Source organism: Poecile atricapillus, chromosome 1 (assembly GCF_030490865.1).
Source record: "Poecile atricapillus isolate bPoeAtr1 chromosome 1, bPoeAtr1.hap1, whole genome shotgun sequence".
Lineage (NCBI taxonomy): Eukaryota > Metazoa > Chordata > Aves > Passeriformes > Paridae > Poecile > Poecile atricapillus.
In genome coordinates this window covers 3,823,726-3,837,485 of record NC_081249.1, presented here as the reverse complement: position 1 = coordinate 3,837,485, position 13,760 = coordinate 3,823,726, and the positions used below count along the sequence as shown (strand labels likewise).

The following is a 13,760-nucleotide window of genomic DNA, read 5'->3' as shown; positions in this document are numbered from 1 at the left end:
TAGTGAGGAACTAATTTCTTTTTGGCAAATGAATTTTCTTTACTAATGACTCAGACTACAAATTTGCCTGGGAAAACAGGAGAGGAAATTTGCCAGTTAGAGGGAGAAGCAGCACTTGACCTGGCTGTGCTGAAGAGACACAAAATTCTCATGGGGAGGAGAAGGAATGAGAGGTGAGACAGAAGAAATGAAGGAGACAGGAAGAGAGGCAGACAGAGAAGACCCTACTTGTGGAAAAGATGAAAGACAAAAATGACAAAAATAAGGAATAATTAACTTGGCCCATCTCAGCAGCCTGGCCTGCCTGGCAGGAAGGACCAGCAGTTTGGATTCATGCTGGAGCATCCCACTGCACCACGGGCTTCATCCCACTCCCATGGGCACATTCACTTGCTGCCTGTACCAAGGGGTCTCAGTGGCAGGAAAACATCTCCTTACACAAGCCAGTGACTGGTTAAAAGCTTCAATATTGTGAGTAAATGTCTCTCAGGCCTTGCAAAAACCAGTAGAAACCACTGCCAGGAGACCTCTGGCCATGTGCACCAAGGATCTGAGTATTTTCTAGTGCTCACCTCAATCTGTGCAGCTTTTCCTGACTAGTAAAGAGCAAAACTTTCTTCCTTTTTTTTTTTTAACCAAATCGATCAGATTTTCTCCTGAAACAACTCACTGGAGGGGGCAGAACACCCTGGGGGTTTTTGAGCTGCCTGGACTGAAAGTCAACATTGCTTTTTGTTTTATTTTCCAGCATGCTGGCCAAGCTTATCAAGTGTTTTGTCACATTCAGACAGCATCACTTACAACAACAAAAGGCATCCCTGACACCAGCAAAGGAGGCTGGCAGCTCTGGGCTGCATCATTCCCTATCTCAGCAATTACACTGAAATAAAATAAACTCAGCCTTTTGCTGCCAGGACAGAACCCCCACAAATAAACAGCAGAATAGAAGAAGCTGCTCTCTAACTCAGCTCAGGTTAATTGTTGGTTTCTATTCTACAAGTTCAGTCAGGAAATTCAGCCCCAAATATACCCCATAGTACTACAGAATCCTGCAGAAAACTACTTACAGCCACAGGAAATTAGTGTGATGTCCAAAGAGTTGTGGGAGACTCAAAACAAGGGTCAAATTTATGGTAGTTATAAAACCTTTTCATGCCAAGTTTCAAGTAAATTTGGATATATTTATAGTTTGGAGAGGAAAACAGTAACTTCTTAGTGGTCTCACATAGTACCCACTCAAAAATAATTGCAGTTGAGGATGTAGTTATATTTATTTTCATTTAAACTTGAAACTTAGAACCAAAGTGAGTTGAAATTAAAAGCTCACATAAACAGTTATATGGGGAGAAAGTAAAAAGCACTGGTATCCCTTGATGCAGCTTTCCTCACTGGCTTTTTCTGTGTCCATCATATTCTGCTGCAAGAAGAAAACTTAATAAAAGGAAAGAAATAAGTATTCTAATTCCAACTCAGTCTGGACTTCAGCCAGTCCACCATGTAATAGCAAAAATGCTAATGTTAGCTGCAGTAATCTTCTTAGGATGATGAATAGAGACCAAAAACCTACACTAACTCTGCTGCTTCTGAGAACAGCTTCTAGACTGTGCTGTTCCCCAGGTTTGCCCATGGCATGGGGAGGAATGGGAGGGAATTGCCAAAAATTACATTTTCTTTTTGATGTTCTTTCATAATGGAATGGTTCTGAGCTGAGGAACCCCTGGAGGATTCCATCTCATGACTTAGGTCTTTTGCTTTTTATTTCTCTGCTCTCTCCTGTGAAAACCATAAATACTTAAACAAGAATTGTGACACTTTTCTCTGGCACAGCTCTGGAAAAGCTTCAAAGAGGTCCAGCAAGTGAGAGCAGATAACATCCACCAACCTTCCCACACCTGGTCCCGTTGGGCAAATAGCACAGGAATAAACACAATTGTTTATGGACCATTAATCTCCAAACTTCTTCCCACTGGGGTCTAGAAAACCTGTTTCTTTCTCTTTAATTTGACAGAGGAAGGAATTTAAACCAAAGAAGTTTGAGATGAGACCAAGTGGTGCTGATGGAGAGAATGATTGACTGGCAAAGCCAATGTCTTGCCCTCTGCTGACAGCATCCATCACCCTTTGACAGAAAAGGTCCAAACCTCCACATCTTCCATTTGTCTTCTTACCTTCTTAGCTAAAATAAGCCAGCAATGTTTTTCCCCCAGTTTCTCCAAATTTTTGCCTGCCAGAGGCAAAGCTCTCACCAGACACAGGGAGTTCTCACCAGAGACACAGAATTTTGTTGTGAACAGATTCACTGGAAAGGTCACCAAGAACTTTCTGCCAGTGACAAATACAGCCGTCTGCTTGATGAATACAATCATTAGGTGAGACTGAAATCCACATTTTCTGCCAGGAATTATTCTGCTGGCTGCTAGACCCAGAGGTGGCTGCTTCAGGACACCAACCAGCCTTGGATCCAGCTCAGCTCTGTCTCAACATCCTTCCCTTGATGGGTTCTGTTCCCTGAGAGGTGAAAAGAGTAGGAGGCTGATCCTCACCTGTGCTGTATGAACCTGGATAAACCAGGATGGGGATTTATGTGCTCCCACCATTCCTCAGGATGGGACCCAAATACAACTGGAGGTCTGGAATACACACAAATGTAACCACACCTTCCCTCAAAGCCACCACACCTGATAACCTACATTCAGCTCTGAAATCAAAGAGCAGAAGAATAAACAATCCTTCAGGCTTAATTAATCTCACCTCTCCCACCCTTCTGTTTGGTTCTAGATGTAGCACAGAATTTTCCTCATGGCAAATCCCTGCTTCCTGTCAGAAACCCAGGTCAGAAATTCTCTGCAGTGTCTTTGGGCACCATAAACTAAATTTTAGGTGTCTATCAGTATGAGAGCTTTAGCTTAGATTAGGAGCTGCAATGATAGTTACTGTTGGATTAGCACAGGCACATAATTAATTCCAAAATCCTGCAGTAACATGTTGTGCTCCTGGCTATTAGCCTGGGTTTTAATTAGTTTGTGCTAATGAATATATTTGTACATGTCCATCTTTTATTGGCAGCTTTTAGAGAAGTAGTAAATTGGTCACTGTGGAGTGCCAGTGTTTCACTAAAACCTAAGGAATAATTAATGCTTTCTCCACCTAGAGTCAACCAGCAGTCTCAGGGGGTTTTAGGTATAAATTAGAATGAAAGATGAGATACTCAAAATACAGTTAGAGAACTCATTCATCAACAGTGATTAAATAATGTCACTGAGACCCTGGAGAAGTGCTGAGAGCTGATTTCCAGCTCTGGAATACCCACACCATCTCCCAGGAGCTGCCAGAGCACCCTGCCCTATTTTTTTTCCACTGTGACTTTCAAAATGCCTTTTCCATATCGGGTGCTATCCAACTTTCTTCTGTTCTTGGAAATTCCTCCTTGGAAAATATGTATTTTTCTCAGTCTTTCCTATTCATAACCACTGTGGGCTGGGGGAAAAATGAACCAACACTCTTTAGCCTAAGAGTGCTTGGCTAAAGCAAATGCCTCCATCAAATCCAGTATCCTGGCTAACAAAATCCTCAAGCCAGAAAATATTTGGATGTTTTCATGTCTCCACAGAGAAAATGGCTGTGAGAGCTGGCACAAGGTGGTCAGGATAAGTCAAATCTGAATAAGGATGGAATGGTGTGAGTTGGATTTAAGGTAAAGTTAAATGTCCAGGTATAAACCAGACACTCTGAAATACCCTTCTGAGCATCCAGTTAACTCCAGAGACAGACAAAAAGCTCTTAGATGTATGATTTCTTTTATTACATTACTTTTATTATTTTGTAATGTTAGTATTACCCACAAATTCCTCAGCCTTGAGAGAGCTAAGCAGATTAGAAGCCTAAATCAAATTAAGATCTACAAACACCAGGCTCTCCAGAGGAGGTCATTCTGATGAACACAAAAAAATGTCACCAAAAAATAATTTTTCACAGTTGAGAGCAAACAGAGCTTTAGGTCTCTCACCCAAAGAGGCAGACATGAAGAGGCACAGGAACCCAAGAGATGTGTGGGGCTGACTTTGAGACACCCTTCTCTTCCCTCAGACAAGCAACCTAAACATTTTATATAAGGTCCTGAAATACTCTCAGCATGGGGACTGAAGGTGAAGTGTTGTTCTGGCTCCTGATGCAACATCTACTTCCTTCCTGCTTGTTCTGGCCACCAGTTCAGCAAAAGACCACATTTTCATCATGTCTGTAACACTCCTGCAGCTCTAAATTCTGGTGCCTGCTTGCAGAAGGGAGCCTGATAACACCAAATTACAAACTAATTTTGGATCATCGAGCTAAGTGCCTGAAGACAGCTGTGTGCTACAAATTAAAATCTTCAAAACCTTCAGAAAAAAAATATGATTAATCATTTACCGATTGCTAACGGAGGAGCTCTTAAGCAGGAAAGTATTTTCATTCCATTACAAACCCAAGTCAGAAGAAAACAAAAGCCTGTGGTGTGAAGTAAAGCAGGTCTGTGTACAGTCATGTCTGTACAATCAAAAAGAAAAGTGATGTTTCCACAACAGTAAATCCTGGTAACCACTGTTGGGCATTGATTGTGTTCCTCTTTCATTTTTCACTTTGACTAAATTAAAAAAAACATGCTGCTCAGCTGTATGCACCTCTTGTAGCCCTTTAATCATCTGCTGTTAGTGTCGGGGAGTGAATGTGGAGAAATGAATCCCCAAGTTGTGCCAGTCAGCCCAGCTTCATGTAAATATTGTAAGATGTAAATATTCCAGCTCCCATACCCCACTGACTCCAATCCTGACACACCCCAAACCACCCTTGGTGATGCAGGGCCAGATTCATTTCTGAGGTAACTTTAGAGGTGTTACCAAGGTTATTGAGGGGCTGGCTTGAGCTGTGTCCTCCCTTTGGGTCAGCACCAGCACCAGAGCAGAACCACAGGCTCCTGCTGCGAAGGGAACACATTTTCCAGGCACTGCACATTTGGGGAAGCCAGCCAGTTACGTGCCAGTCACGGAAAAAAGGCTCCTTCTCCCTGGTGCACAGTCAGGCAGCTCCCTGGTAATTACAGACTGATTTCCAGAAGAAATATGGCACTTGTCAAAAGCATCATTTCAATTCTGTCTTTCCTCATTAACACTTGATGGGAACTCCAGTGTATTTATGACTCATCCAAAAGGCAAAACCCACCGGTATCACCACAGCTTTATTTTCTTTTGCTTAATTTCATTTTGAAATCATTTCTAATCATTGACTTTTTTTCCCCCCTAATGACCTTAGCTGATTTTCCAGTTTCTCAGAAAGGAGCTGGGCTACCACCACCTTTCAGGTGCTCAAATGCCCACTTAAATGAGGCACCTCACAATGACTTCCTTGAGCTTCTCCTGATCTCAATACTGCAGGAATGCTGCAGTTCTACTGACTTCTACCTCCTGCAAAGGAGCAGACTGTAAGGGACCATATAGAAATATATATATATATATATATATATATATAACTCCTATACATGTGTTCATCTCTCACATTTTTAGAAATGCAGCCGGATTTTTGGAGGCACTCGGTTTGAGAACATCGCATCCACGCAGGCACACAAGGTTCCCAAGCTGTGTGCAGGCACTGTGTGCAAAACAAAGATCCCATAAATTAATCAAGTTGTTCTCCTGGCAAGCTGGAAAGAAAGAGGTGGACCAGGGCAAGAATTGTTATTGTTATCTCTATTTTTAAATACTTGGAAGACTCTCAGTTACTATGGTGGTGAGGACCATATAAGTACCTAGACAGATTCACTGGTAGCACAAGTATTAAGTGTGAAGATTCCCCATGTCAAAGGTACCAGTTAATAGAAACTTTATATTTTGAAATAATTTCCCATTTTTTAAGTCCTTAAACAGCAGGTTTAAAAAGCTGAATTTTTTATTCTATGCTTGTGCTGTTCTGCTCCATATTTTCTTTTCCTTGTGAGACTTCTGCATTAAAAAAAGAAAACAAGAAACCCAAAACATGCAAGCAAAAGCTGCAAAATTAACATTATATAGCAACATACTGACAGATATCCTTCCTGTGGCTAGTGCTGTACTCTTTGTGTGGGAAGATGGACTTATTTGGGAGTCATGAGAGTGGTTATAAATGATACACAAAATAAAACTTGTGGGGAATTCCAGAGCAAGGGCACAAGCCAGACTACAAGAGCACTGCCGTTAATTGATGAAACTTTTAATACAATCTTTTTTTTTTTTTGAAGATGCTTCTGCCTGAACTTTTAACAAATGAAAGCTCCTCATTACCAGATGAAGTGCAGCTGTAATGCACAGTGTCAAAGCCAACTTGACAGATAACAGAAAAATACAAACAATATCTACTCTTTCAGAAGTGTAACTTCAGTTTAGATCAGACACATTGATCAAATTCACCCAGAGGCTCCTCTCCATGAAAGCAGATGGTCACTGCACATGGACAGGCACACGTGGGTGCAGGTGAAGTTTCAGTGCAGAAGGTGCCCACATTATCTCAAACACACATAAAAATCATCACTTTGGAAGTTCTGTTGCTGGGTAAACACCAAAAATTGTTGGTCAGAGAATTTTTGTGAACAATCCTTCACTGCCCTCATCACCCCAAATAAATAAGCACACAGCATCCCTCTGGAGAGGGGATGCTCATGCTCATCCCTGGCCTCCAGAAATGGAGGAAATAAAGTTCATGTATAATTCCCTTCTCTTCCTCTCAGCATCCTCTCCAGGGAAGATCTGTGAACAATCCCAGAGCCTTATTAAGGCTCAATCTGCCTTTAACTGAGCCCTGCTGGCTGCCTGCAGGGATGGGCACATTCCTTGATAAACACATCAGGATGGGCACAGGAAGAGAACCAGGCCAGGAGAGGACCTGAGACATCTTTGGTTTGGTTCTGGGTGAACTTTATGTACAGCTGTCCCCAGGCAAATGCCTAAACTGAAACTCAGCAGTTTCCTGCAGCATTTTTGCCATGTCTTGAGATGGGATTCATCTAGAACTGTTTACTTGGGACTTTTTCTCCTCTCATCTGATCCACCCTCGGCTACAGATCACAGTGTTGAGTTCTCACAGGGTTTTTACACCTCTCTCTGAGCCTGAGTGATCTGTACATGACCGAACACAAGTTATGTAACCATGCTGAGGGTTCAGACACTTTTGGATTTAGGCTCTGTGAAGGTGTTATGGTATTTGGTGGTTGCAGACACGTCTGGGAATGTTGCTGAGGCACAGACTTTTTATTTTAAGAGATGTGGGATGAGGTACAACAAATCATTCTCATTTCACCTCCCAAATCCCCACTAGGACCAGCTAGACTGGATGAAACAGGGCAGAATTTGGCTTTGCATACAGGCTGAAAGTAGAATAAGAGAGACAGGCTGAAAGTAGAATAAGAGAGACTGCATTACTGGGAGAGCATATCCCTTGAAGCACCACTTAAAAGGGATGAGGAATTTTAGAACACCACAGTGAAAATAGACAACAAGGCAAGCTAATTTCCCTGCCAGCTCTCAACCTATCACCCAGGAAAACTCAATATTAATTACCTTCATCCAATACTCCCCATCCTAACTTCTGATTAGTGCTGTGGGGGTGAAATATCAGAGAGCAGCAGTTTGAAAGGGTTGGGTATTTTGGGGTTTTTTTACATTGATTCAGCAGTTGCTTGCAATACCGAAGATTCATCTCTTGCCACACAAGCAATGTTTTGTGGGAAAGAAAATGCATGAGCATTGCAATGCAGCAGCTCAGGCTCTGTCCCTTCCTTTGAACTAAAAGATGTGACCTCTAGGCCCAGGAAGATACAACAAACCATGTTCCATGAGGTCCTTTGAATATTTATACAAATTACCCTCATGTCTTCCCCTCCCTCCTCAGAATCGCTTTTTCCACCACCAAGTTTATTTGTAGGGCTGTTCCCAAAAACAGCACATTTTTTACGCAGTCATTGGAGAATATTAGTGGAAAATTAATTTTGAGTTCTTAAAGAGATATTTATATTAGCCCATACTACAATAATGATCCTGGCCTCTAGCCAGGAATTGAAGCTCTATTAAGCTAAGCACTCTACATAAATAACTATGAAGATTTTTATTCACTCTGTCGGATCTGGCAAGATTTTCTTTTTTTTTTCCTGAGTGCATTGAGCAGAACTTCCCAAATTTCTTGAGTAGAGGGAGTGGGTGAATGGTCTGTTGATAACACTGCAAGATGCCTCTCCCTACACCAGAAAACCTTAATAGAGAGAGATCTCTATTCTCCCACGCAGAATTGCTTTGCAATTATTTACCCTTACCCTTAATGTTTTCTAGAAGCATTCAGACTGAAGTGACTCCATTTTAGATGGAAAATACAATAATTTACTTTATTAACTCTACTGTATCTTCATCTTTTACATAGAGGCATCCCATAGATAGGATAAAACACAGAATATTTATTCATGTATAATTTTCTGAATGCCCCAAAGCAGAGTTCATACAGTGACAAGTGTTTGGGAATGAGAAGAAACTGAAAATACAACTGACCATCTTGCTGTGATTGGATTAATCCACCACGACATCTCAGTTCATGCAAAACCTACTCATTTTCATTTCACTCAGCGCCAGGAAGGCATTGAGTTCATCCCATGAAAACACTTACTTTGTTATCATAAATATTCATGTTACTGAATGATAAATCTCATCTTCCAAGAAAAATTATTAATACCAATTAATAATCACATGCTTTATGTACTTTGAGAAGAAAGGGTGAGATCTATTAATAGGAAAAAGAGTGATTCTAAATTTGAAAATAGAAATAATTGCTTCTGATGTAATTGTTTCCCTGGCAGTTGTGCTGGGCTATTAAAGAGTAGATTGCATGAGAGCAGCTTGCAAATTACACCACAAGAATAAAAACAACACAGGGCAATGTGAAACAGAACAAGAAGTGACAAGTGTTAACCTACAAAGGAACTTTGTGACATTGCCAAGGTCACAGAGAAGAATCACTTATTCACTTAGTCATGGAGGAACATTCTGTTTTCATATTTGCATCTGCAAATATGATTGTCCCAACTAATCAAACCAGGTGAGCATAAAGGAAATTACAGCTTCTTATCCCACACTGAGCTGTGTGGGAATAGCAGTGCTGTCTTTCCTTCGGATTTTCTACCAGAGAGAACAGCGTTATGTAACAGGTTTACAAGTTACGTTTGCAGTTTCCCAAATAAGCATCTCTTGAGTTTCAGGTAGACTGAGGTCCTTCAAGGTCCCAGTGAGGTTATGGGTTCAGTACTGGGCCCAGATTGTTTAATTTGCTCACAAATGCCTTGGATGAAGGGGCAGAAGCCTCCTCAGCAAGTCTGATGATGACACAGAGCTTGGAGGAGCAGCTGATCCCCCCCAAGGGCTGTGCAGCCCTTCAGAGGGACCTCAACAGGTTGGAGAGATGGGCAGAGAAGAACTGTCTGAAATTTAACCAGGGCAAAGTCTGGTCCTTCACCTGGGGGAGAATGACCCCAGGCAGCAGCACAGGCTGGGGGCGACCTGCTGGGGAAGGACCTGGGGGACACCGAGCAGAGTCCTGGGGCAGGAAGGCCAAAGGGATCCTGGGGGACATCGGGATGAGCATTCCCAGCAGCTCAGGGCTGATGCTGCCCCTGTGCCCAGCCCTGGAGGCACCTCTGGGCTGCTGTGTCCAGCCCTGGCTCCTCAGCACAGCAGGGACAGGAGCTCCTGGAGCTGAGGAAGGGCCTGGAGCATCTCCGTGCCCAGGAAAGGCTGAGGGAGCTGGGGCTGCTCAGCCTGGAGAGGAGCCCCAGCTGAGAGGGGCCTCAGCCCTGGCTGTCCCAGGCTGTCCCTGTCCATCCCTGGCTGTCCCTGGGTGTCCCTGGGGTGTCCCTGGCTGTCCCTGTCCATCCCTGGCTGTCCCTGGCTGTCCCTGTCCATCCCTGGCTGTCCCTGTCCATCCCTGTCCGTCCCTGTCCATCCCTGTCCATCCCTGTCCGTCCCTGTCCATCCCTGTCCATCCCTGGCTGTCCCTGTCCATCCCTGTCCGTCCCTGTCCATCCCTGTCCATCCCTGTCCATCCCTGGCTGTCCCTGGGTGCAGGAGGGGCAGAGCAGGCCCAGGCTCTGCTCCAGGCCCAGCAATGGCACCAGAGCCACAGGCAGGGGCTGAGCCCAGCAATTCCCCCTGCACAGGAGGCACAACTTGTGCCCTGGGCAGTGCCCAGCCCTGAGCAGAGAGCAGAGAGGGGCTGGAGTCTCCTCCTGGGGATATTGCAGAGCCCTCTGGACACAGCCCTGTGTCCACTGCTCTGGGAGCAGGGAGGTGGCACCAGATGTCCCCCTGTGGTCCCTTCCATCCTCCCCCATCCCGTGTGTGCAGCAGAGCAGTCCCTGCTGCTGAAGTGAGGTTTGCTAAGAGCTGCCACTGCTGCTGTGGGCGTAGGAACTAAACACAATTAAGGATAGACTGTTCCTGTCCAAGGAAGGTCAAACAAGAACATGCATTTGTGTCTACCCAAACCATCCCTGCTATAAAAGGAATCCCCAGAGACTGAATTTCCCTGAGTGCTGCAGGGTGACAGCAAGGCCATACATGTCTTCAAAGAGGGACACTGCTGCCTGCCATGGTCATGATTTTATTTTCTTCAGTTTCGACCTAACCTAGAGGCAAGCCCAAAATTCATTTTCTACTGCAATGCACGAACAAAGCTCGACCCCACAGTGTCTCACTGTGTGAATCAAACCCTGAGAAAAGCCAAGCATCTTTATTTGTTGTCTGGGCCAGTTTTCAGCAGCTTTTCCTGATCTGTAAACAAGAGCAAAGACAGCAACCAGACCAGTTTGCTTTTGCAAACACTGTCAGAGCATGACTTTTCTTTTTTTTTTTCCTTTCTTTTTATAAGATGAAAGAGTTTTTTGTTTCTCCACCCTCCCTCCTTTTCAACAAGAGGGAAACAAGAAGGAAAGTTTCCTTTTGACAGGGAAACAAACACTTGGAGAAGAGGCTAATAACATTTAAGACATGGACATATTGCAGACTTCTGTCCAGAAAAACAGGGAACAGAGGATTTATATTCTGTATGTAGGTCTACAGCACACCCCAATTTTCAGAGCAATAAATCACTGCTTCAGTTCTAACCACACAGAGCTAATAAGGACAAAGAGTTACACATTTCTGCTTCTTTGATTTAGCGTTCAATCTCAGGTTCAAAGTTTTGATTCTGCTTTATATTTATGCAAGCATGTGGGCTGGGGAGATCAGAGGACTCTATTCCATCTCCCCTGCTGTTCCTGTGTTTTATGTAGGTGACAGCTTTTCTGCTATAATTTCATTACAAAAAATAATTGGTATCTGTTTGCCCAAGATTAACTGCGCATCTGTCTGTGTATGCTACACATAAAATTATGCTACAACTAGAACCATATATATTTTTGAATTAATGATGCAGCCCTTGCTCACTCAAAATCCCCACTAAGAAAAAAAAAATTGCTTTTAAAAAGGCTGCAGGATCAGTAAATCTAAGCTAAACTTGACAACAGGACAATCTTTTTCGGAAAGAAATTTTTATTTGGGAAAGAAATTCAAAGCAAATGAGCTGAGTTCATAATGTGCTCAAATAGAAAAGAGAAAAGCACACTCCCCATGCTGCCCGAATGGCTGACATAATTTTGCTTGCTTTCCTTCCCTGTTAACTTGAAAATGCAAATTGCTTTGCTGTCAGGGTACATTTGTTCCCACTAATTCAAGACACTATAACAAGCCAAAATATTTATTTTGTTGTTTTTTTTTTTCTCCCCACTCCAATTTGTGTTTTATCATAGTGGGAGCATCATCTACAGATTTCATTTACTGAAACATTATGCAAACAGCCCTTATGGGAAAGTCACCTCCCTGTAATAGGAAAACTATCCATAAAGAAGGCTCTTAATGCTTTAGGATGTGTTGCTTCAAAGGGCCCAAAATTCTACTCTGACCAACACTTTAAAGACCAAAACACAAATCCAAAATAACTGCACAAATGACCCATTGGAAAAGCCTTGGTATTTCAGAGAAGGGACTTGGATCTTCCCTGATTTTCAGGGGAAGGGATGGACACAGAACACATGCTTTTAATTAAAACTGGATGAACAAACAGAAGCAGAGAGCACATTTTATAGTTCAATCCTCTTTCTGACGCTGCTTCTTTTTCAGCTGGGTATATTAAAATATACATATTCGAAAAATGTTTCTGATGGTAACCAGCTTTTAACCAATCATCACTTGTATGTAAAGCATCTCTGCTCCTCTAAGAAAGAAAATGAGATTTCAGCTGATAAAACCATAAATAATTACTGTTTACCTGAAAATTCAGTTTTGCATTCTTCTGGGAAAAAAAAGAAAATCACCATTTTTTAATTAGAATTGTTCATGCAACTTAAAGGGCTGAAATTGGTCTCTTCCAGCCCCTAAGGTCTGAAAAAGCCCCACGAGTCTCTCCTTGGAGGAGTGGAGAGGAGTCCAGACTCGCTCCAGTGATGAAATTGGGAGCCTCTTTGCCATCTGGTCCTTCCATGAGAGCTGCTCCATCCATAGCTTCTCTTTGGCAACACTCAAATGAGCTCTAAACAAGTGGATTTCAACTTTGGTATCTTAGTTCTGGGCCTAAACTTAGGCAGGATTAATCAGACTACAGAAACATGATGAGCAAATCCTTTGAAACTTTATTTCTCTTCACCTTCCTCATTCATGGAGCAGCTCATAATACCCCACCTTGTTTTTTTGTTGTCCTTTTCACACGTATCTAATCTTGTTTTAGCCCCATTTGTGTCTGCTCTGACTTCTGTGAAGTCCTTTGGTTTATCACAGTACACACTCAGAAAAGAGATTCTACTTTAGCAAAGGGTTTAAAAATACAAATGAAAAGAAAACAAACCCACTGAAGCCCTTCCAGTTTCTCAAACACAATCAAAAGGTAAGTTATGACACCAAAGCCTTCACTACAGGCATCTGTCATAACAGTAAAAGGTATTTGGGCTCCATTTTACTCAGTATTCTTCATCCAGAAATAAAGGCAACCCTTACCATTCTCACCAGACGTCTTGTCCTTCCCATTCGCAGCCCCGGTTCCTTGTCTCTGTTAGAGGGGACAAAAAAAAACACAAAACAGGAGGTTAGAACACACTTGAACATGCATTTTCCCCTTGGAATTCCTGGTAATTACAGCTTGATTTCTCCTCAGTACACTGGATAATCCATTCACCCCTGTGCTACACTGCTTTGAGACACTGCCTGTGAACCAGGAATGCTGAGCTCCATTTCAGGGTTGGACTCTGTGATCCTGGAGTTCTTTTCCAGCACAAACAACTCTGATTTAGGTCCAGCTGCATCACTCAGTGTGTCCCTGGATGTAATTATCACAATGAGTGATACATATGTGTGTAATCAGGTTCCCTGCAGTATAAGGGTAGGAGCTACACTGCAGCATTTCATTTCTTCAGCTCCCTGCTGTGCCTCCCCTTCCATGACTCAGGGGGACTACAGGGAAGCTGTGAGGTTTTGCAGGGACAAAATTATAAGGGTCAAAGCCCAGCCTGAAGTCAGTGTGGACACTGCCATAAAAAAGCCACAATAACAATGTTCCTAGAAATATATTAGGAATGAAAGGAGGGCTAAGGAGAATCTCCAGACTTCATTCTGGCTAGAAGATTCATTTTCTGCTTTGGCCACAAGAGAAGATGGAACTTCCCACTTTAATTTACTTTGTCCAAAGAATAG

At 42.8% G+C, this 13,760-nt stretch overlaps 1 protein-coding gene across 1 annotated transcript in view; it reads right to left on the bottom strand.

Moving 5' to 3' along the window:
• The window catches only part of PCP4 (Purkinje cell protein 4), a 47,706-nt gene that overhangs the window by 16,363 nt on the left and 17,583 nt on the right, over nt 1-13,760 (bottom strand). The window contains exon 2 of the mRNA XM_058834336.1: nt 13,068-13,119. Coding sequence (XP_058690319.1) covers nt 13,068-13,119 — 52 coding nt within the window. The remainder of the gene's footprint in view (nt 1-13,067; nt 13,120-13,760) is intronic.